This window comes from Ruditapes philippinarum, unplaced genomic scaffold, assembly GCF_026571515.1.
Source record: "Ruditapes philippinarum isolate M1 unplaced genomic scaffold, ASM2657151v2 ctg3492_1_1_1_1, whole genome shotgun sequence".
Classification (NCBI taxonomy): Eukaryota; Metazoa; Mollusca; class Bivalvia; order Venerida; family Veneridae; genus Ruditapes; species Ruditapes philippinarum.
In genome coordinates this window covers 1-24,777 of record NW_026860527.1, presented here as the reverse complement: position 1 = coordinate 24,777, position 24,777 = coordinate 1, and the positions used below count along the sequence as shown (strand labels likewise).

The 24,777-nt window shown below is 34.0% G+C and overlaps 1 protein-coding gene across 1 annotated transcript in view; it reads right to left on the bottom strand.

Moving 5' to 3' along the window:
• The window catches only part of LOC132760468 (NACHT and WD repeat domain-containing protein 2-like), a 31,754-nt gene extending 11,648 nt beyond the window's left edge, over positions 1–20,106 (bottom strand). Inside the window, exons 1-9 of the mRNA XM_060752441.1 lie at positions 20,011–20,106; positions 10,501–10,547; positions 8,824–8,947; positions 8,289–8,491; positions 7,617–7,732; positions 6,870–7,081; positions 6,029–6,154; positions 3,960–4,088; positions 1,622–1,827 (exon numbers count right to left, since the gene is read on the bottom strand). Of these exons, the coding sequence (XP_060608424.1) occupies positions 1,622–1,827; positions 3,960–4,088; positions 6,029–6,154; positions 6,870–7,081; positions 7,617–7,732; positions 8,289–8,491; positions 8,824–8,947; positions 10,501–10,547; positions 20,011–20,092 (1,245 nt within the window). The 5' untranslated portion in view covers positions 20,093–20,106. The remainder of the gene's footprint in view (positions 1–1,621; positions 1,828–3,959; positions 4,089–6,028; positions 6,155–6,869; positions 7,082–7,616; positions 7,733–8,288; positions 8,492–8,823; positions 8,948–10,500; positions 10,548–20,010) is intronic.
• Between the last annotated feature and the right edge of the window lie 4,671 nt (positions 20,107–24,777).

Here is a 24,777-nt window from a genome sequence, read left to right as displayed (position 1 = left end):
ATCGCCGTTCAGCTTTGAATATAGAAATTATATTTCATTGTTTTGCCTTATACCTTTATTGTATGCGGTTAACACATATAGTCAACACAAATACTAGGTTTACTCTACAATTCAGTTCTCATTAAAATATTTTGACGTGCTAATCTAGAGTCTCATTTATTTTTGTTGTGGGTCACAATCTGGAAGATATTGCCCATAAGAAAAATATCACAATAACTAAACGCTTAGTATAATTATTTGGACTACATACGCTACTTAATAAGTGCATCAATCGGCAAAAATAATAAGCTACTAAGTTACTAGCTACACATTAAAATTGATGTCTGTGAATGTTTTGATTCATGCATTCTATAAATGGAATTTACGTTCTATACTCCGTCGACTGCGTTGCGAAGTTTTTTAACAGACTATAACTGACCTGCTATATTATAGGTATGATGCAATGAAAACTCTCATAGTATTAAACTCACCCGGAAGAAAGCATTGATCAATTTTTTATTCTTTAAGTGCAAGTTTTGAAAAGAAAAACAAAATATACACTTATTTAGACTACAGTCTTTAATCAGATACGAATGCAGCAAGAAGATATTGCAATTTGCTGTGTTTATCCTGCAATAGCATAAAGACTGGTACTGAGATCGTACATTGATTATTTTTTCGGACGAAGTACGTCTATTATCAGTTTGACTTCCTGCAAAATTGACAGGGAAGGACTTAATATAAGAAGAATTTTCATTAATCATATTAAAATTAAGTCATTTTAAAATTACAAACTGAATTCGGTGAATCTCATCAGCTCATTGGTCTTTCTAAAATAAAATGTAAAAGATAATTATGAACATTCTAAAATAAAATGTGAAGGATAGTTCTTACCATTCTAAAAAATAAGGATAGGTCTAAAATAAAATGTACAGGAATGAGGATACTTCTTAAACTTTTAGGTTAATTTGTAAATGATTACAAAAAGTCAAACGTAAAACAAGTAAAAGGGACACCTAAAATAGAAGTTGTCCTATTTTGAAAAAAAATCATCAATATCATAATGATATAATTTAATTTCAATGTTTACAAAATGGATATTTTCTTAGCTACAAGAAATAATTATCATGTCATTGTTATGCAAACATTGTTCACATTTCTTTTTTGCATGTTAATCAGTTTACTTCGACCGAAAATCTTTTTAAAATGTTTAGTTGTACAAATAAGTAAGCTGACAAACATGGCGATTGGTCGAGCCCCTTTACGCACCCCTTAGTTTTTTGACGTCCATTTTGTTATCATGTGATATTAAATAATTCGCTTTGATAGTCTAAATGCGGGCGGTGTACAGTAGGATTGTTAAAATCTTGTTAATTGTATATATCGCCATTCGGGAACGGCGATAATAATAAATACATAAATCCACGGAGACAAAATCACAGCAGACTTCAACGTAAATAATGTGTTATCGCGACAAAGTAGGTATGATTTGATCTCCTATTGATTTGAGATGAAATCACTTCATGGCTTAGTAACATTTCCTTGCACTCATTAAATCAGTTAGAAAGTCAGCTGTAATAAGGTGTCATGATAAATCGATCGTTTGTATGTGAAAATCGTGCAGAAAATACAATCATTTTACCTCTAACGTTCCTTCTCTTCCGGTAAAACCTTCGCATTTGGATTGACAGAATCGAATGTGTTGAAGGCACTCCTCTATCAGAGGATCGTTGATTTTTTCTTTTTCTGCAACAGACTTTTCCACCATGCCAATCATGTGCTGCACAAAGTCGTCACACATTGATTCTAAGTACCTTTTGTGCTCTTCTGACGAATTTGGGTCAATACCTAAAACAACATTAACAATAAACAATTATCTATAAATTCATACACCCTAAACGATGGGAAATGTGTATCTTACTCATTTTCTTTCTGGCACTCACGTGACTTTTAAATGTGGCAATGTTGACCCGCTGATGTACGCGTCAACTCTTTTGAACACTGTTTTGTTTATAATCATTAAATTTATAAAATATATCTAAATCAAACTTATTTTCGAATAAACAATTTTGGTCCAGTACAATTATAATCGTTTTTGCCAGTTCAATGAAGCAGACGATATCTTAAACCTTACCCTTACCCAATAAACAACTGAAATGGACTTATCTATCTTTCAGCCTTGGCATAACCATTTATCATTTAAGGGGGAATTATTTTTTTCAAGAAAAATGAAAGTAAATCAACTGAAACACTGAATTTTTAAATAGCCTACATGTTTTGTGTAAAGATCAGGCCATCATTACAAGTTAGACAAAGTAAGATTCGCACAAACAATTCGTGTGAAATTGTTTGAATTGATATGTATGAAGTATTTTTGGGAATTTTTAAGTATTGTTTATACTAACGTTATGCAAAATGGCCATATCAATGCTATTCATGCCATAGAAATATACTAGTAGTCAGTTTTATTGCTATTTATGATTTTCCGTTCAAACAAATCACGGGCCCTCTCTAACAAAAATAGATGGGACCTCGTTTTACTTAAAGTCTCATCCATTTTAAACAAATATGCATTTCTTTTTTAACAATCATATTTACTGTACCTAACCATACATGCTTTAATACTGATGATGATGATAATTATAACGACGATGACAATGAAGGTGAGGCCGCCGCTTCTAACGACGACGACAACTTTGGTAATAACATTTATGATTAAAATAATGGCGTTGTGAGTGAGCGTTAAGTACTAATTGAGTAATGTGCATTATTGTATTTGAATATTGTCCGGTGAGTATTGTACACGTTGGAACTGAGCACTGTGTGATAAACAATAATAATCCACAACACCACAGGACCCGCTCTGATTTATGCCTGAGTGCCAGATGAGTCGCGTGCTGTACAATAGCAAGCTTAGGATGACGTAATTTTACCGTTATGAATGGAGTTGTAATTTCATACGCTGTTGAAAGAAAATAACGTGAGTTACGGGTGAAATGACAAAATTTCCATGGTTAATTGTTTAAGTTAGGTAAAGAGTTTAAAATATAATGGAATATGGTATATTATGCAAGAAAAAATATTTAGCTTACGTTTGCGGTTCGGATCGGAATATCCGTCCCTCGGCAACCCGCCCATGGGTGGTAACTTGGCAAGCCTCGTAACCGTCCATTAGGCGGGTCCCCTCGGGACGGAAATTCCGATCCGAACTGCAAACATATGTCAGATAAGCGTTAAGTATTACAATTAAATGTTCATGTATGTCATTTTACTTTTGGAGACGATATCATTTGTTATATTTCATCGGATCTATATTGTATTCATTTTATTTGGTTAAAGCAACTGATACTATTATCGGACCCGAAGAAGGCCGATGTCTGTTCCTTGATTAGCCCCATGTTTGGTAAAATATCGGCTGCAAAATACGGATGATATTGTCCAATGTTGTCTGAAAATATCATTCCTAAACTTACAAGTGATCATGACAGGGAAGTGAACCACTTACGCATTTTCTTTAACGCACCATTTACGCATTTTCTTTCATTTTCATTATTTAACCACTCACGCATTTTATTGATGAACCATTTACGCGTTGTCTTTTATTTACTTTAATGCATCACTTATGTATTTTCTTTTATTTACTTTAATGCACCACTTACGCATTTTCTTTAATTAACCACTCATGCATTATCTTTAAGGGTCGAATCCAACAAGGGAGTTTGGGTCATTTCTTGTGATAAAATCATCCAGCTAGAATATTAGAGGTCAATGGGTTTGCTATTTTTCTAATTAGTTGTTCTTTCTAGTCCCAGATATCAGAGCAAATCGGCTTGAAATCAAAATACTGTCAACATGTCTAGAAAGAACCTAATGATAATTTTGTTAAAATAAGGGTCTATTAAATTTTCAAAGCGAAATTCGGACTTATAAATATTGACTACTTTAATTAGTATTGCTTTGACCGATCATTTTTGCATTACCAGTAGCACTCCATTTGACGCTGTAATTAAGAATTTTTGTAGGGTCTAGAATTTTTTTCAATTTATCCTCCTTTAATTCCTTCAACATTTGCCTGGCTCTTTGGACCTTTTCTTCTGGACCGATACATTCTGAAAATATAATAAAATTATAATATTTATTGGTTGATTGATTGATTGATTTATTTATTAATTGATTCATTCATTGAGTATGCACCGTTACATTGAGAGGATTATTATTTGGCTTTTTCCGTTCGTCCGTCATGCTGCCCATAAAAAGAAAATGCACTATCACCTAAAAAGAGCACTCATTATTATTGGCAGTTGCACTCTTCACTATAACCTGTGACACTCTTCACTTTAGCCTGTGACACTCATCATATTTGTCAGTGACACTCAACAATTTTACCAGTGACACTCATCACTTTAACCAGGTATACTCATCACTATTACCGTGGCACTCATCATTATTGTCAGTGGCACCACACCTTAATTCCAGATGCACTTATCAATATTACCAGTGACACTCAACACTATTCAATAGTGCCAGTGACACTCTTTCTACTTTAACCTTGGGCACTCATCATTATTAACAGTGGCACTCTTCAATTTAACCTGTTTAAGAAAGAAAGGAAAAGCATGTTTGGTCTAGAATACTATGAGGTAACTATACATTGTTGAGTACAATACAGAATTCTACGCCTCGTCTAATATAGGTTTTACAGCTATGTACGAGTCTTATAGAATTAGTATAAATTTAAACAACATACAATGACCTTTTTATTTAAAAAACTACTATTTTATAGAATTTAGTGGTTTTATATTCTGTTACAAAAGGCGCTTGGCGGTACCAAATTTTAAAAATCGTCTCTAATACTAGTATGTAAAAGAAATAACTGCACAAGAATTACCAACCACAAGTTACTATGAGTACTATGTAAATTTGTACCTATATATCTTGACAAATTATATAGAGGTATCCTAAACCTATATATCTTGACAAATTGTATAGAGGTATACTGAACCTATATATCTTGACAGATTGTATAGAGGTATACTGTACCTATATATCTTGACAAATTGTAAAGAGGTATACTATACCTGTATATCTTGACGGATTGCACAAAAGTATACTGTATCTATATATCTTTACAGCTTGCACATAAGTAAAATGTACCTATATATCTTGACAGATTGCACAAAAGTGAACTGTACCTATATATCTTGACAGATTGCACAGAAGTATACGGTACCTATATATCTTGACAGAGTGCACAGAAGTTTACTGTACCTATATATCTTGACAGATTGCACAGAAGTGAACTGTACCTATATACATGTATCTTGACAGAGTGCACAGAGGTGTACGGTACCTATATATCTTGACAGAGTGCACAGAAGTGAACTGTACGTATATATCTTGACATATTGCATAGAAGTTTACTGTACCTATATATCTTGACAGATTACACAGAAGTATACTGTACGTATATATCTTGACATATTACACAGCAGTATACTGTACCTATATATCTTGACAGATTGCACAGAAGTATACTGTACCTATATATCTTGACAGATTGCACAGAAGTATACTGTACCTATATATCTTGACATATTGCACAGAAGTATACTGTACCTATATATCTTGACAGATTGCACAGAAGTATACTGTACCTATATATCTTGACAGATTGCACAGAAGTATACTGTACCTATATATCTTGACAAATTACACATAAGTTTACTGTAACTATATATCTTGACAGATTGAACAGAGGTAAACAGTACCTATATACCTTGACAGATTGCACAAAAGTGTACTGGGCCTATATATATTGACAGATTGCAATAAATATACTGTATGTATATATCTTGACAGATATCACATAAATTTACTGTACCTATTTATCTTGACAGATTACACAGAAGTATACTGTACCTATATTTTGGCAGATTGCACATATGTTTACTGTACCTATATATCTTGAAAAGTTTGTACAGATATATATCTTGCAAAGAAATTTACTCTACGTATAAGCTTTTACAGTTTGCACTAAAGTCTATTGTACCTATATATCTTGACAGAGCATAGCTGCTTTCTTGTTTCTCAATGTCTTCGATATTTCTATTCAGCCAGAGAAAATGATCTTTCGCCATATTGGGTTTAAGCCCCTCTTCTGTCTCCGTTTCCGTTACTACAATAATAAATTTTAAGTCGAACTTATTGATTATTTCGACATATCTGGATTAATAATTGTATAAAATGAACTTATACCTATATGCGTCTGCATAAAACGAACAAAGGTCAAATAATATATTAATATATTTCCGTGAGTGCTTTCTAATCAAAACTTTGGCATAACAAGGAAATAAAGTATACAAATTTTGAAATTGAACATCATTTGATGATATTTCGAGGACATTTTTAAAAGCATTTGGAAAATGATATCTAGTGGTTAACGTATTTGTATATTAATCTTTGGAAGGTACGTTCGAGCCCCTCTTGGATAATGACCATGTTTTTTATATAATGATATTAGCACTGGCAAAATTCAGAAAGCAACATAATATTCCGACTGAACACCACAGAAGCCGGTGCTAGGGGGGTCGTGAAGGATGATGCAATTTTCCATTATCACTCATGAAACAGGTGAGTCTACAATTTTCATGTAATTTTGTCGTTTTTGTTTCCAGGGATTTTGCATTTTATAGATTTATTTTGCTTTACAATCGAGCTAGAGTAAATGATATTGAAACTAAATTCAGTGTACATATATTTTTGTAATATAAATAGTTGCATTTGTTTAGAGTGGAAAGCAGATCCTTTGATATTTCACAGAAAAATGTACCAGAAACGGAGATTAACTGGAAGCATTCAATTCCCTTATAAGGATTTAATTCTATAATTACCAGACTGTATGTATTGTCGGGCAGTTTCCTTATCAAAGACTTTCTTGGCTGTTTCTGACAGGGTTTCTTGCATGATTTGACTCTCTTCCCACCATTTATTCTTTGCCATCTTCTTCTTCCCCTCATCCTCGCTGAGAAAATCAGATATATGTGTGCTAACGGACAACAGTATATATGCTGGGGGTACAGAGTTATCGTCCTTCCTATACCATCTATTTGTTGATGACAATTATAAAAAAAAAACATTTAAAAAACATTTAGAGCGTTTTTAGTCTAATTTACATCAATCGAACACGCGAGCATCTAAAATCGTCCATCAAAACCTCTTTAAAGTATTTCCTTTCATTTATGACACGACATTATTGCACAACGGGATAATCCGCCTTTCACAACTGGCAGAAGCAGGGTCTATTTTATAGATTGAAGTAGATATTTGTAAGACCCAGGCTGAAGTGAGACCATACCGAGTGTATTTCTCGCCAAAGAAAACGAATGGTTAAGACCTGAATTCGAAACGTGTGTGGTCTACCAATTAAGCGCTGATCCTGCAGGTGCATGTTTTACATTCCAGACATCAAAAGCATTTTGACGTTACGCTTATTAGGTAAGATGAATCATTGTACGTTACGTAAATATAAAGGACATTTGTTAATATTTTGAGCGACTGACCTTCCATATGCTTTTTTACAATGTAAACCTACCACTATCGACCTCGTTTCAGTCGTCATAGTTACTAAATGTACTTACTTTTGAAATAGATCTTTTGCTCCTTTATCCTCGACATTATTAAATATTTTCTCAAATTCTCCAGACTCTATCACTCTTGGGAATGGTGTATACCCGTACTTGTGGGAGAGAAGAGACTGAAAATAAGCAACAATGTATGCATATAATGTTTATGTTATGTCAATTTATTTATATAATGTTTATATATTGTTATAGATATGTTTATATGCTTAAACACTGTCTGATGTATTTTATCACTCTTGGGAATGGTGTATATCCGTACTTGTGGGAGAGAAGAGACAGAAAATAATCAGCAATCTATTTGAATGCATAAGACAGAGGTGTACAACTAATTTTTATAACTTTCAATAGTTACAGAAATTGTGCATATTGATCAAGTTGCATATAGCATCTGTATGTTATTAACAATCTCGTCTCTTTTGCAAATGTCTGTTCCCATTTTTTCTGTTGTTTTTTTTTTAAATAAATTTCAGCACAAAATGAAATTGAGTTTTTATATTGTTGTTGTTTGGGTTTGTTTGTTTCTTGTCTTTTGTTTGGTGGTTGTTGTTGTTTTGTTTTGTGTTGTTTTTTTGTTGCTGTTGATGATTTTTAATTCATTTTTTTATTTATTTATTTTTGTTGTTTGTGTTTCTTGTTGTTGTTCATTTTATCAAAAATGAAAGGGCTTACAACAAAGTTTGGTCCGGTTGAGAGTTTCTGGCACAGTTTCAACTCTTTGAGGCAAAGTTCCGTTGTCATGTGATCGTCAGTAGCCTCGTCTCGGATCCCCCACCTCATGTCTACCACTTGAAACTCGTAACCTATTTTCCGGCAATACTCCTTTAGTTTGGGGTAAGCAAACTTCATCAACATGTTTCTCTCTTGTTTTGTATCTAAAACAAATTTTACAAAATATACTTCTTGATACAAAGATATTTAATATCGTTAATATGACAAATGGCATATCTTAGCTCCTGTACTGTGACAATTATACACTGTTAGGTTTTCGAAAAAAATGTACAGTACGGAAGCAAATATGTGTCACCATTAAAAGAGGTGAAATGAATATTATAATTATTGAATTATAAAACGGAAGAACAACTTATGTTTCATAGCGAAGTGGTGAATTTAAAGATTAATTTTGCACTCAACTGAGCAATTTATTTGTAATCATTTCTTTTGTACATGTACATAAATCTTAAGAAAGTTCTGCGACAGAAATGACCTGTAAATGTACTGCTGGTAAAGATACGGACAATTTTCGCTTGTGATGGACATTCCATGTCAATGCGACCAACAATAGCCTTTGCCTGTAATACATCTTCTGGACACACTTTTGCTTCTGCCTTCTGAAAATTAAAAAAGTTCTTCCCAATCAGATAAATCCCAATACATGTACAATGAAAATTTCCCGAAAGATGATGAATGGTCTGACCCAAAGACGGACAAGTCAATTCAAGTTATTTAGTACGGTGTCCCGTGAGGGTCATCGCGACACGCAACACGAAAATACGATGGTGAAAAGTCGATAAAACTAAATCCCGATGGTGAAAAGCCGAATGTACACTGGTGACAATTTTAAAGCACGTTGATGAAAATGGTGAAAAGGCGAAAGAACGAAAATACCATGGTGAAAAGCTGAAGGTTGGGTGATGAAATGTTAAAAATACAATAGCGAAAAGTCGAAATAACGAAACCACGATGTTGAAAGCTATACATATTATTTCTTGTTTCACCATCGTAGTTTCGTGTTTTTGTTGTTTCAAGTTATGTGTATGTCGCGATTAAGCGCGACAAGAGTATAAATGTTTTGTGTTAATGTTTTCTGACAAAGATGGAACGTAAATGTGGTCGCATGTTTCCTCCAATCATTCTTGAAGATATGGTCAGAAGACATTAACCCAAACCATTTTTACTCTTATCCTGCTTAATTGACCATAACTTCAAGAATGAACATAGTGAAACATTCGACCGATTCGCAGGGGAGTAAAGAAAATCTGAAACGTGATTTATTTTGGCATGAAATATATTTGTGCTTGTACGCAATTTTTACCCTTATTAGCGATCACGTTTATGTTACATCTTTTGTCAGAAATAATTTGGTCAGGTAAGGGAACATAAATTTTATGTGAATGAACAGGTCAAAATGAAAATATTGTTTTTTTGCTAATTAAATATTAAAAACAATAAATTACATATCTTTTGACATAGAGCTTGCTTAATAAATGGTCCCATGTTATACAAATGAGTGCCGTAAAAAAATCGTGTGCAATACTTTGATAAATCTTCTGGCGCATTTCATTATCTCGTTACTCTGTGGGCATTTGCTTTTTTAACGCATCTATACTATATACTAAGTTTTATATTTATTCGCTGCTGTAACGTGTACTTGACAGGAATGATACAATGTAAAATTTCTCCAGAGTCGGACCATATTCTGTATTTCGACTTTTAAACGTAATGTCAAAACAAGTCATTTTGACGGCACGATCATTAGACCTTACATTGTGCGTAACGTCATTGTAAGCATGCATGTATCGAGAAATACTTGTAACGGCCTTGTCATGTTAGTTTATACCAATTTATTTTGGTCCGATTGTGTTGGAAGCTATAAGCTTATTGATCACTCTCGACTCCGTTCCTTGAACCAATCAATACTCAGCAATGAATGTAAAGTTTCTAGCTCTAGGAAACAAAGGCCTGCCCCTGACGGGGCTTGGTACCACGCCACCAGAATCCTTAAATTATTAGTCCAATGAGTAAACCGCTCGGCCACGCCGCAACTTGTAATGTTTTGATGAGTGATAGTAGATATTTTCCTCTACCACCGAATACATTATCTGATGTTCATACAAATACGTAATAAGTCTAATCACAAAGTGTCCTATATATATTTCCGTACCTTTTGCAATAGTGTCGTCGTTTCCTTTATCTTCTGCTCAGCTTGCTCTGAAAATGAAAAATGAAATAAAACTCTATAATGATGAATATTATATTAAAAGGTTTTAAACTAGTCCGACAACGTCACTTTTCATGTGCACAAATACAGAGTGTGTAACCTTTGTAAGTAACGAATGAATGTTATTTAAATATTGTCTATTTTGTTGATATTATGATTTAAAAAAAACAATGTTTGATAGTCAGAAGCCTTATCCGAAGATTGACAGAAAGTGTCCGAAAAGTTGCGATTGATTAGTGCTGGCATCAATGATCCCGGCGGACCATAAAAATATAACAACACTGAAGTGAAGTACGAGGCAACTTTTACAGCTGCAACACAGCTCTTGACACCTGCTGTTGTGAAGTATAAAGATCTGGAAACAAAGTGATCTCTCGGAAGCATCAATCACAACAAAACCACAAGAGAACTTCAGACTCGGTTTGATTGAGTCTGTACATGAGGGATAATGTAAAGTGCAACATCCCTCACTCCTCCTAGCACCGGCTTGAGCGGTACTTAATTCTCAACACTTAATAGTGCTGGCTAAAGTTTTCATATTGAGTTATTCTGAATTTCTTACTGTTCCTACTAACTATTTCACTGCACAGACATACATGTGCCTATGCCATATTCAAATAAGGACAAGTAAGTTCAGAGGAATCAAATACTCATTTTTTGCTCGACTATTCGATAAGAATAAGTAGAGGTATTGTAGTCACCCGAGCGTCGGCGTAACCACTTATGTTAAAGTTTTTTGTAATACCACAAATATTTTCAAAGACCATTGACATATGGCTTTGAAACTTTGCAGACTTGTTCACCATCATGACCCCAACCTGTAGACAGGAGGAGGTATTTGTATCAAGCATTTTGACAGAATTATGTCCTTTTTTCAATTTAGGATTTACGTTAAAATTTTTGTAATACCTCAAATATTTTCAAACTCCACTGACATATGGCTTCGAAACTTTGCACACTTGTTCACCATCATGGCCCAACCTGTAGACAGGAGTAAGTAACTGTATCAAGCATTTTGAGAGAATTATGCCCCTTTTTCGACTTAGAATTTACGTTAAAGTTTTTGTAATACCTCAAATATTTTCAAAGTCCATTGACATATGGCTTTGACACTTTGCACACTTGTTAACCATCATGACCCCAATCTGTAGACAGGAAAAGGTAACTCTATTAAGCATTTTTACAGAATTTTGCCCCTCTTTCGACTTAAATTTATGTTAAACTTTTGCCCTTAACTTACTTGTGCTTATTTGGATATTATAAAAGCACAGATCTGTGCCCGGTAAACAGGAGACAGCAAAAAATCTGGAGAAAGTGTGATCCATCGGAAGCATTAATGGTGTGACTGGATTGTGTGGGGGCTGCATTCTGTGAACGTTGCTTTGCCTTGTTGATCTTTGATTTTTTGTTTGACCGTAACTGCATTCCTTGAGGGTTCACTTGCGATTAGAACGCTCTAAAATGCCTACCGTCTCGAGTGATGTGAGCTTATTGCATTCTCTCAGGAGAACCCCCCTTTCCTCCATTCCAACTGGCTATCATCGTGGGTTAACTTGCGATTAGAAACATTTGAATGGAGTAAAACCACGGGATGTGTGACATTTTCACTATTCCTTTAGGCTACCAACGCGAGATCACTAGCGATATGAATCCAGTAAAAACCCAATCACCGTGTGTTGTTTGAGCTTAAGTGCATTCCCTCAGGCTGTCACCGTGTTTTTTTGCGATAAAAATCCTCTTAAAGGCCTATCACCGCATGTATTGTGAACTTTACTGCATTTCCTTAGATCATCGTGAATAGATTTTCGATAAGAACACTCTGAATGGCCAATCACCGTGGGTTGTGTTACGTTTACTGTTTTTCTCAAGGCTATCATCGTGGGTTTACTTGCGAAAAGAATCATCTAAAAGGCCTATCATCGTGGGGTGTGTGACTTTTACTGCATTCCCACTGGCTATCATCGTTGGTTAGCTTGCGATTAGAAACTTTTGAATAATCTATAACCATGTGATGTGTGACATTTACTCTATTCCTTGAGGCTGTCAACGCGGGATCACTAGCGATTAGAACCCTCTAAAAACCATATCACCATGTGTTGTGCATTCACTCAGGCTGTCACCGTGGGTTTTCTTGTGATAAAAATCCTCTTAAAGGCCTATCACCGCACGTTTTGTGAGCTAAACTGCATTCTCTTAGGCTGTCACCATAAGGGAACATAAACGATAAGAACACTCTGAAAGGCCTATCATCGTTGGTTGTGTTACGTTTACTGCATTCCTCAAGGCTATCATCGTGGGTTTACTTGCGATAAGAACCCTCTAAAAAGCCTATAACCACGGGTCCTGTGAGCTTTATTATATTCCTTGATTCTATTGCCGTAGGTTTACTTGTGATAAGAATCCTCAAAATGCCTTTCACCCTGGGATGTGTTAAGTTTTTTTACATTTGCAATAACTACCACCCCGTGTGTTTTTTTGTAAACCCTCTAATGTGTTACCTATACTGCATTCCCTCAGGCTATATCTGTGAGTTTACTTGCGATTAGAACCCTCTAAAAGGCTTATGACAGTTGGTTGCGTGAGCTAACAGCATTTCCTTGGGTTTACTTGCGATAAAACCCTTTAAAATAGGTAGTGTGAGCTTTACTGCATTCCCTCAGGCTATCATCTTGACTAAACTAGAGATAAAAAAAAAAACGCTCTAAAAGGCCTATCACGATGAGTTGTGTGACGTTAACTTTATTTCTTGAGCCTGACAGCGTGGGTTAGCCATTTATAAGGGGTAGGAATGAAGTCTGATAGAGCAATTTCAGAGGAGGTAACGAAGTATGATAGAGCATTGTAGGGGGGGGGGGTAATGCAGTCTGATAGAGCATTGTCAGGGGATGTAATGAGGTCTGATAGATCATTGTCATGGGAGGTAATGCAGTCTGATAGAGCATTGTCAGGGAATGTTATGAAGTCTGATAGATCATTGTCAGGGGAGGCAATGCAGTATGATAGAGCATTGTCAGAGGTGATAATGCAGTCTGATTGAGCATTGTCAGAGGGGGTAACGAAGTATGATAGAGCACTGTCAGGGGGGGTAATGCAGTCCGATAGAGCATTGTCAGGGGAGGCAATGCAGTCTAATAAGCATTGTCAGAGGTGGTAATGCAGTCTGATAGAGCATTCTCAGGGGAGGTCATGAAGTCTGATAGAGCATTGTCAGGAGAGAAAATGCAGTCTGATTAAGCATTGTCATGGGAGGTAATGAAGTCTGATATAGCATTGTCGGGGGAGGTTATGCAGTATGATAGAGCATTGTCAGGAGAGATAATGTAGTCTGATAGAGCATTGTCAGGGGAGGTTATGCAGTCTGATAGAGCATTGTCAGGGGATATAATGCAGTCTGATAGCGCATTGTCAGGGAAGATAATGCAGTCCGGTAGAGCATTTTTAGGTGAGGTAATGAAGTCTGACTGAGCATTGTCAGGGAGGGTAATGCAGTCTGATAGCGCATTGTCAGGGGAGGTAATGCAGTCTGAAAAAGCATTGTTAGGGGTGGTAATGAAGTCTGGAAGAGCATTGTCAGGAGAGGTAATGCAGTCTGATACTGTATTATCAGGGGATGTAATGCAGTCTGATTGAGCACTGCCAGGGGAGGTAATGCAGGCTCATAGAGCATTGTCAGGGGGAGGTAATGCAGTATGATAGAGCATTGTCAGGGGAGGTAATGCAGTCTGATAGAGCATTATCAGGGGAGGTAATGCAGTCTGAAAGTGCATTGTCAGGGGAGGTAATGAAATCTGAAAGAGTATTGTCAGGGGAGGTAACGAAGTCTGATAGAGCATTTGTAGGGGGAGGTAATGCAGTCTGATAGAGCATTGTCAGGGGATGTAATGAAGTCTGATAGATCATTGTCATTGGAGGTAATGCAGTCTGATAAAGCATCGTCCGGGAATGTTATGAAGTTTGATAGATCATTGTCAGGGGAGGCAATGCAGTCTGATAGAGCATTGTCAGGAGAGAAAATGCAGTCTGATTGAGCAATGTCAGGGGAGGTAATAAAGTCTGATATAGCATTGTCGGGGGAAGGTAATGCAGTCTGATAGAGCATTGTCAGGGGAGGTAATGCAGTCTGATAGAGCATTGTCAGAGGTGGTAATGCAGTCTGATAGAGCATTGTCAGAGGAGGTAATGCAGTCTGATAGAGCATTGTCAGGGGAGGTAATGCAGTCTGATAGAGCATTGTCAGGGGAGGTAATGCAGTCTGATAGAGCATTGTCAGGGGAGGTAATGCAGTCTGATAGAGCATTGTCAGGGGAGGTAATGCAGTCTGATAGAGCATTGTCAGAGGAGGTAATGCAGTCTGATAGAGCATTGTCAGAGGAGGTAATGCAGTCTGATAGAGCATTGTCAGGGGAGGTAATGCAGTCTGATAGAGCATTGTCAGGGGAGGTAATGCAGTCTGATAGAGCATTGTCAGGGGAGGTAATGCAGTCTGATAGAGCAATGTCACGGGAGATAATGCAGTCTGATAGAGCAATGTCAGGGGAGGTAATGTAGTCTGATAGAGCATTGTTAGGGAAGGTTATGCAGTCTGATAGACCATTAGCAGGGGAAGTAATGCAGTCTGATAGAGCAATGGCAGGGGAGGTAATACAGTCTGATAGTGCATTTTCAGGGGAGGTAATGCAGTCTGAAAGAGCATTGTCAGGGGAGGTAATGCAGTCTGATAGAGCATTGTCAGGGGATGTAATGCAGTCTGATAGAGCATTGTCAGGGGAGGTAATGCAGTCTGAAAAAGCTTTGTCAGGGGAGGCAATGCAGTCTGAAAGAGCATTGTCAGGTGTGGTAATGCAGTCTGATAAAGCATTGTCAGGGGATGTAAAGCATGAGTCAATTTTCTTATAGAACTGTTTAAGACAATTAAGTCCTTAAACCGATTAAAGTCACTTTTACAACGTTTTAATTATTTAGATGACCGACAGTTATATTATTACGTGTGAACCAGAGTGACAACATCTCATCTTGATGTCGCCGACCTTTGATCAGTCGGTTGTTTTCACACTTCGACTAATTGTGATAAAAATATGTTGGACTTTAATTTGCGGGACCAAACCTTCCTTTCGAATAAACAGTAGTCTCAGTAAGTCAAAATTTGACCTAAACGGAGTTAAACTAACGCGGAATTTTGAGTAAGACGATTTTGACTTATTGAGAGTTATAATAATTCGACTATGATTACACAGAGTTCATATAATAACTATTATGATTTTATTGATTTCTAAAATTTAAATTTGATTTCTAAATTCCCCATATATTATGCCCCTCGTTCTGTTTCCTTTCGTTCTGTTCCGTTTCTCAAAGTACCAATAGCCAAAACTGACACTGGAAAAAATCAGCTGACATGAAGAATCAAACGTAATACCTTTGAAACAAAGGAAATTGAACCATGGAAATTGGATACCATATACCTATGCACCTTGCCAAAACATTTACATAGACTTTAACAGAAAAATGATGTATTTGAAAAATAATATAAATCGAGATTCAACCCTGTGAATTTGGCGGCCACATATGTAATCCGAAACAAAGTCCTTTATTTTTCTGTACGACATCTGCTTGCGGTCATAGTTTTATTTTTAAAATAGATGTAGTTCGCAAATCATTGTCGTGCAACTACATGAATAGACAGAGAAGCAAACCCTTTTTTGGTTGAGTCTATTATATTTTTCGGATTACATATGTGGCCGCCAAATTCACAAGGTTGAATCTCGAGTTGTCATACACACATTTACAATTTTTATGCATTTATTATTTTGCAATAATTTTTATTATTTTAAATGCTTCCGGGATTGTTTTATCAAGTCATTTGTAAATAAAAATGTTATATTTCCGCTTAAAATATTAATGATCACGTGTATTGATCACGTGATGGTTTCAGTCAATGAAAAAAATCAACATAGTAGGGCAGAGAGAAAGTTTGCAAAAAGTAAATCGATAATCTTTATGTAGCAAACAAACTTTGAATTGCATGTATTAATTCCATTTTATATTTTCGGCAGATGAAACTGTCCGAGGAGGGCCAGGCATTGTCGTATTGTAAGATGGCTGCCGTTAAAGTATCATGGGATTATCCCAATCACCACCGCGACTTAGCGCGGGAGTTTTAAATATAGCTAACCTGGGCAATACCTTTTTATTTTATTTGTAATAAACATTTACAAACTGTATCTTTTGGGTGTTATAAGACCGATTAAATAATGATGTTTATGTAAGTAAATAATTATGTCCTGGACAAAGTTCAAAGTGTGAAAATAAACAAAGGGGAATAATTAAAAAATTAGGCAAGGCAGAGTTACGGTTCTTGTGTACTGCACACCTAAACAATGAGATCTATCTACCTACAAAGTTTCATGTTGATACCTCTTATACTTTTAGAGTTATGTCACGGACAAAGTTCAAAGTGTAAGAATAAACAAAGGGGAATAATTAAAAAAATTAGGCAAGACAGAGTTACGGTTCTTGTGCACTGCACACCTACTCATTGAGATCTTTCTACCTACAAAGTTTCATGTTGAAACCTCTTATAGTTTTAGAGTTATGTCCTGGACAAAGTTCAAAGTGTAAAAAAACAAAGGGAGTTTATTCAAAAATTAGGTAAGGCAGAGTTACGGTTCTTATGTACTGCACACCTACTCAATAAGATCTATTTACCCACAAAGTTTCATGTTGATACCTCTTATACATTTAGAGTTATGTCCCGGACAATGTTCAAAGTGTTAAGATAAACAAAGGGGGAAAGTTCAAAAATTAGGCAAGGCAGAGTTACGAATCTTGTTCACTGCACACCTACTCAATGAGATTTACCTACCTACAAAGTTTCATGTTGATACCTCTTATACTTTTAGAGTTATGTCCCGGACAAAGTTCAAAGTGTAAAAATAAACAAAGGGGAATAATTCAAAAATTAGGCAAGGCATAGTTACGGTGCTTGTGCACTGCACACCTACTCAAAGAGATCTATCTATCTACAAAGTTTCATGTTGATACCTCTTGTTGTTTCAAAGTTATGTCCCGGACAAGAAAAGCGGACGGACGGACGGACGTGCCAACAATTGGGTTTATGTGCTTTTTCTTTGATCTTTGTGGCATTTTACCCCATAAACCAGTAAAATTACCATATAAAACAGTTGGTTTATGGGATTTCCTTCTTTTTTTAACCAAAATTATGGACAGAATGAAGCTCATAGACCATATAATGTACGCCCGGTAAGATGGACGGACGGACGGACGGACAATGCGGCGACAATATGCTCCCCCGAAATTTTTCGGGGAGCATAAAAAAATTGGACAGTTCGTGTCCGTGTTAGCTATGTTTTTAATAAACCAGTGATAAGATTTACGAATTCAGAGAACAAAGAAATCAAATTCATTGTTTATATGTAATAGTTATAGTACATAAAACGAGTTAGTTACGAGGATATAACACTGTCTGGGGCGACATCAACGGATGTTTCTGCTAAAAAAAAGGCGAGGCCGTAAGGCCGAGACAAATTTTTGCAGAAACATCCCGAGATGTCGCCGAACCAGTGTTATATCCTCGTAAGTAACGAGTTTCATATACTATAACTGTTTTATCGCAATAGCATAATGTTTTCTTTTTTATAAGATAAATAAATAAATAAATCGTTAGCTACATTACAGCTATTTATGATAAGGCAGTTTTTTCAAGTTGTTTTCGCTGTTACCAATATTGATTCAAGACTAGGGGGCTTTTTTTAGTGGAAATAATTTATTCAGCGGATTTTGATTAAATGGGAGTAAATTTCATTTCATTAATTATCTTTGTTGGTATTTTTCATTGTATTTATTTATTTATTTTATTTCATTGATTCCATTTTTTTTGCTACTGGGAATGTTCGTTACCACTGCCCAATTGGAGCCTCTGTGAAAAAAATACATTGATATATAAAACTCAACCGCTATATAGCAGTCGAGTTTTTTTCCTACATGAATCAATGAAAAAACTGTACTGCTAAATATCAATACAGTTTTTAAATGCTCATTGAAGTTCCAAACCATGCGATAATTCTATTTCTCGCAGGAGTGGCTGTAACAACATTAAAATATTGCAACCTTTTATAATAACGACAACTTTGCAAGTAACAGTTGATGCCGACAAAGGCGTAAATTTAGAGGCAGTAGAACCCACCAAGGAACACAGTATTGATTTAAATTTGAAGTCAATCAAACGTTTTGAAACACCGAAAAAATTCTCTGTTGGTACTGCCGCCCAGTTTACCGATGGCTTGGAATACAGTGTCCGCGCTGGATAGAAATCATCAAAGGCGAAATATATGATGAATCGCAGTTTGGAATACTTTCTGTCTATTGCAAAAGTAGAATTAATTCTTGGTATAGAAATTTTCTTAAATAGACATTTCCTCTAGTTGAGATACTCTTTTGTACATATAAAATTGGATAATAAGTTTCCATCCCGGGGAAAAATACATGTGTACTTAATATATTGTAGCAAAATAAATTCCTTGCATTTATCAGTTGGGATATTTGTAATTAATCACTCTGGCCTACGGGCTTCGTGATTATATTACTACGCATTTGAAACTCCATACCGCGCTATATTCATCATATTCACTTGTATAGTCATCATGTAAGTTATATGTGAATATAAAATTGTACATATATACATATATTTTTTATTCATTTATTTATATTTGTATCTTCTCAAATTAAATATATCTGTTTTTCAACACATAACAAAATATAAATACCATGATAAAATGTTTTGACAAAACTTATTTTTATAATTAAGTCTAGTTTTGTTTGTTTTGGTTATTTGTCAGGGTTTTTTTTTTTTGTGTGTTTTTTTCTTTATATAAAAAAACGTACAAAATCAGTAAACGTATTCATTTTTCATACAGAAATGAATTCTATTACCGTAATAATTTGATCATGAATTATTAAGGGGAAGTAAATGTTAAAATACTGGTTAAGTAAAGTTACATAAGTTATTCCCCTTCATTTGTCACAATTAAAACTGCGAGTTTGCCTTTTTGTGGATTCTAATGATAGGCATTACCGAATTTCTCAAACCTAAAAGAAAATGGATTGTAGCTAAAATTGATAATGTTAGGTAAAGATAGACAAATTCTTGTGTAGTATATAAATGTATTCATAAATTATGCTTTTTAAATTTCTTAACTCATTAAACAGTCTCACTTTACATAAACCATTATTTTTCAATCATATATGTTCATTTCATGTGCAAATTATGTATTATATGTTGTATTTGTATATGTAATATGGTGATGCGCTTTTTATGCTTAAACCAAGAAATAAAGTTTCTGTTCTGTTCTGTTCTGTTCTATATTATAACACATATAACTCAAAATCAAGATCTATTTCCTAAATAAAGTATGATGAAAAAAAAATGTAATATCAAACCTGACGTGTTATTCCCTTGTTGTAATGGTTGACTGCAAGAGTACCCCATTTTTTCCACTTCCAATACATACCGTTTATACATTTTCTTATTGACAATGTTTTATTCCTCTTTGATTACATATCAATATATGTACTTACACATGATATAAATAACAACTTAACATTATTGGTTTTAATCGGTTAGTAAATATAGTACCTATAGTATTGATTTTCACCTACAATTGATTTAACAATTTTATATAAGTTCATAGTCATTCAAATAATTTCAATACAAAGAAGGTAGACAGATTTAAGTAGATAATGGTACATAACAATATTAGTAAACGGGTATATGGAAGGGATTATCCGCCAGTTCACCTATTATGCTTTATGACATTCCAATTTCCGTTTTTACATTTGCGATAGTGAATTTGATGTTAGATTTTGGTTAGTTTCAAGACTTAGTGTATTTCGTATCTTTATAATTATAAAGGTATTTTGAATTATATCTTTGTTATACGTTAATTTTATTTTTATACACGTTTTTCTTGTTTCATTCTGAAAATTGGTATGATTTCCCTTAAAATATATTAATTCATTTTAATTCAAAAACACACATTAAAATCAACATTAGGTATTCAGTGTATGGATGCTACCGAATATGTGTTAATTCATTTGTAATAAAATGTTCAACATTTAATCAAAACAATCGAAACATCTTTCGCAGTATAAAATGCTGTTTAACATTGACTCATTTAAACAAAATCGTCTTCATAACAGTGTTGACGTTATCAAATCAAAGCACAGAAGGCGCTGAATTTGTTTGGGTCTCAGAATGTCAGAAAGGTGAAGTTGTGAGATTATAAACCAACTTGTTTTTGTAAAGTGCCACCAATGCTTTCCAGCGTTTTAATTGTAGGAAATTGGTAATAAGACTAATTGCAACACTGATATTCAATTCAATGTTTATTTGACTTAAACAATTTGAAAAAAAAATGACTTGCCTTCATTGGGATTTGAACTCCAGACCTCTTGCTTCCTAAGCGAGCGCGCAAACCCCTCTGCCACGGTGAATTTATACTTTTTATTTTTCTTTTGTTTATACTACGATAAATGTTAAAATAAGGACACTGAAAAATATAATGAAACTCATCACCTAATAAAGAATTATTTGGACAGAGACGGCAATATCTTAAATCATGATCCAAATTTATATAACGACCCTTTTCAATAGGGAGTTTATGGTTACTACATCTAAACCTACACAGCGATAAGGCTAGATTTCTATGTAAAAGTTTAAAATAGGGTTCTAACTCAAATGAGGATTTAAAAATTCTGTAAGTGATACATTTGCTAGAGTTAAAAACCTGTTCATGCCACATTTGAACATATTGGTCTTTAATTCTAGATTTGACAATATTTTTAAAAAAAGAAGGTGATAACACAGATTGGTTAACCAAGCTCTTGCAATGATTTTTTTTTACATAAGCTATCCATGGGGAGTGATATACGTTTTGACGGTCCAATTCAAACATTAGTTTGTACATAATATTACATACTTATCAGGTTTTGAATACATGATTTTGCACCAAAAATTTAGGACTCTACATTTTATGACACAACAAATTGGAAGAGTACCAAGCTCCCCAAATACCATAACACTAGGAGTGGACTTTTTGACATTCATTATGAGTTTAAAATATTTCAACTGAAATTGCTTTACAATATCAATGTTACCTACACCCCACACTTTTACACCATATAACAAAATTAGAGTGACCATGGAGTCAAAAGTTGTAATTGTAAATCTATATCAAGACAAAGAGTTCTGGATTTTTTAAGTACAGCAATCATAGCTTTTCTAGCTTGGTCACATAGGTATTTAGTAGTTTTATTGAACTTACCATTAAAAATAATCTTAATACCTTAGTGGCTAAAATCCTCAACAATATCAAGTATGGCATTGTTAAAGTAAAAAGAATGTGTATTTCTACATTTCCCTTTTGAAAAAATCACCACTTTAGTTTTGGCTGTATTTACTTGAAGTTTCCATAACTCGCAATAAGTAGACATAGCATCTAGTGCTAATTGAAAATCAGATGCAGATTCTGCAAAAATTACAGTATCATCAGCATAAAGCAGTAAAAACAATTTAAAGTAAACCTCTACTATATCATCACTTAGTACATTTTTAATAGACTGCGAAAGTAAATCTAAACCATTATACGTATTTGAAATATGTTCTACAAGATCATTCAGGAAGACAGAAAAAAGAATATGTGATAGGTTTTCACCTTGACGGACACCTGTTGCACTTGTAAAATATGTTGATAAACCCCGAGTGCTTTTTACACATGATTTAGCTTTGTCGTAAATACTATAAATTACGCTTAGCATTTTACCATCTACAGTGTGCTTTAAGAGTTTCATCCATAAAAAAGTTCTATTTACAGAATCGAAAGCTTTTTTTTATAATCCACAAATGCACAATATAAATTCTTATTCTTACTTAGATAAAAAATCAACTAACAGTTTCAAAGTAAATATATGATCTACAGTTCCATAATCTTTACGAAAACCAGCCTGCTCTTCACTTAACAATCCTGAATTTTCTAGAAAAGTATTAAGTCTGTTATTGAGAATACTTGTGAATAATTTTCCTAAACAACTTAAAATAGTGATTCCTCTGTAGTTGTCTGGGTTATTTACATCACCCTTTTTTATAAATAGGAAAAATAATTCCTTTGCACCAGACTTCTGGGACACATGCTGTTCAAAAATTATATTAAACAATTTATTTAGAACAGGCAGCATAATATCTTTAGAGTACTTTATATACTCATTCAATATATTGTCATGTAAAGAACAAGCTTTATTATAATTACTTAAACCATTAATAGCATTCAATATTTCACTGTTAGTTATAGTGGAGTTCAATTCAAAATTATAATCTGAAATATTGGTTATGTCAAAATCAACATTCTCTCCCTCATTATTTTCATTCAATTTACTGAAATGTTCATAAAAATCCTCTGCACTAATATTAGACATAATTTTATTTCTTTCTCCCGAGTATTTATTCAGTAAAGACCAATATGCTCTGGGGTCTGAATGACGTAAACTTCTGAACTTATTATTAATAGTTTTATTATATTTATGAAGCTTTAAACTTATTTCTTTTTTGTACATTTTACTTGCACTTTTTAAAGACTCTAAATTTACATTGGAATTGAGACGTCTATATTCTTTTTTTGCATTCATGTAAAGGGCCAATTCTAACGCAAAAACCTAATTAATTTTGAATTATACTTCGAAACTCTTAGTGTGCTATGCAAACTGCTGTTTCGAATACATAATACACAATGTCAGCATGGGACTAAAATTACCATGATTTTTGTTAAATAAATACTGAAACACTGTAAAAAAAAATATGTGTGTCAAATTAATTTTAGAAAGCAAATTCAAATAAAGGAAAAATATTTGAAAGCCAGCAAATTAAATATCTAATTATCGCTTGCATGTTTACAAGTGTAAATTAAATGTTCGCATATTTCAATAAGAACTCGAGTAACGATCTTGCATAATGATTACAACGTATTAATAATAATGTCTTCATATTAATAACAATGTCTTCAAAATAATAAGAATGTCTTCATATTAATTAGAGTGGCGGATAATCCCTTCCATATTATGGTACATAGTAACGAGTCATTGAGTAACAAATTGGTAAACGGGTAGTTGTCAGCGTTAAAAAAAGATATCGATTTTAGATCTAATGTCGATCAATTCTTTATTCAGCATATAAATATTACATGTTCGTCGCCTTTAACATGATGACGGCGGTTACAATATTTGAGAAGAGCATGGTAATATATAAACATACACAATCAATTCACATTAAGTATGTCCACCAATATCTGTACACACCGACTCCAGATAGGTCAGTAGAAGGATATTAAACCTGTGAAATATGCAAACACAATTGGATATTCATTTAAACTTAGTTTCTTTAGAATTATCATTTCAGCCACCTACATTAGCCGGTGTATTTAAATACTGGTTTATATAATTAGTCAAAGCTATGCTACTTCAACAAAATTACTGTATATAGTATAAAAAAATAAAATGAATAAGAAAGTTTTACTTATTGATCACAATTACATGTACATGTAGAACTAAGGCTAAAACGAAAGGGTGACAATTTGGTTCCATTAATGCATCATATTAATATAACACTGGGATAGTGCGTCTATTAAGGACGGCTTAGGATTATTCCTGGAATAATAAATCCACAAACTTAAAAGACTGTTGAATCACAATTTATTAATAAACTTCTTTGTCAAAGTTACAGTGAGCGAATGTATAATCAGTAAATATATAATACAATGATACAAATTTCAATTTATAGACAATCATGAAATACAACATCATTGCAAATATGGATGATAACTGAAAACTAACATCTTAGATAAAAATAATGGAAATTGCATTTTACTGATGTTAAACAAGAATTGACTTTAATAATTATGGGGAATATTAGATAAGAATTATTTATGTAGAGAACTCGCTTATGCTGTGAAAGGCAGATGAACCTATTCATACTTATGAACATACAATCATGTTTTACTCACATTGTTTATGAATTATCAAACACTTATATACAGTAACATAATGCAAGATGTAAACCATTATCTATTTATACATATAACTCATTTTAATCAATTATAACATATATCTCATTTATATTTTCAACTTCTAGAGATATATAATTATATCAAATTTTTGTCA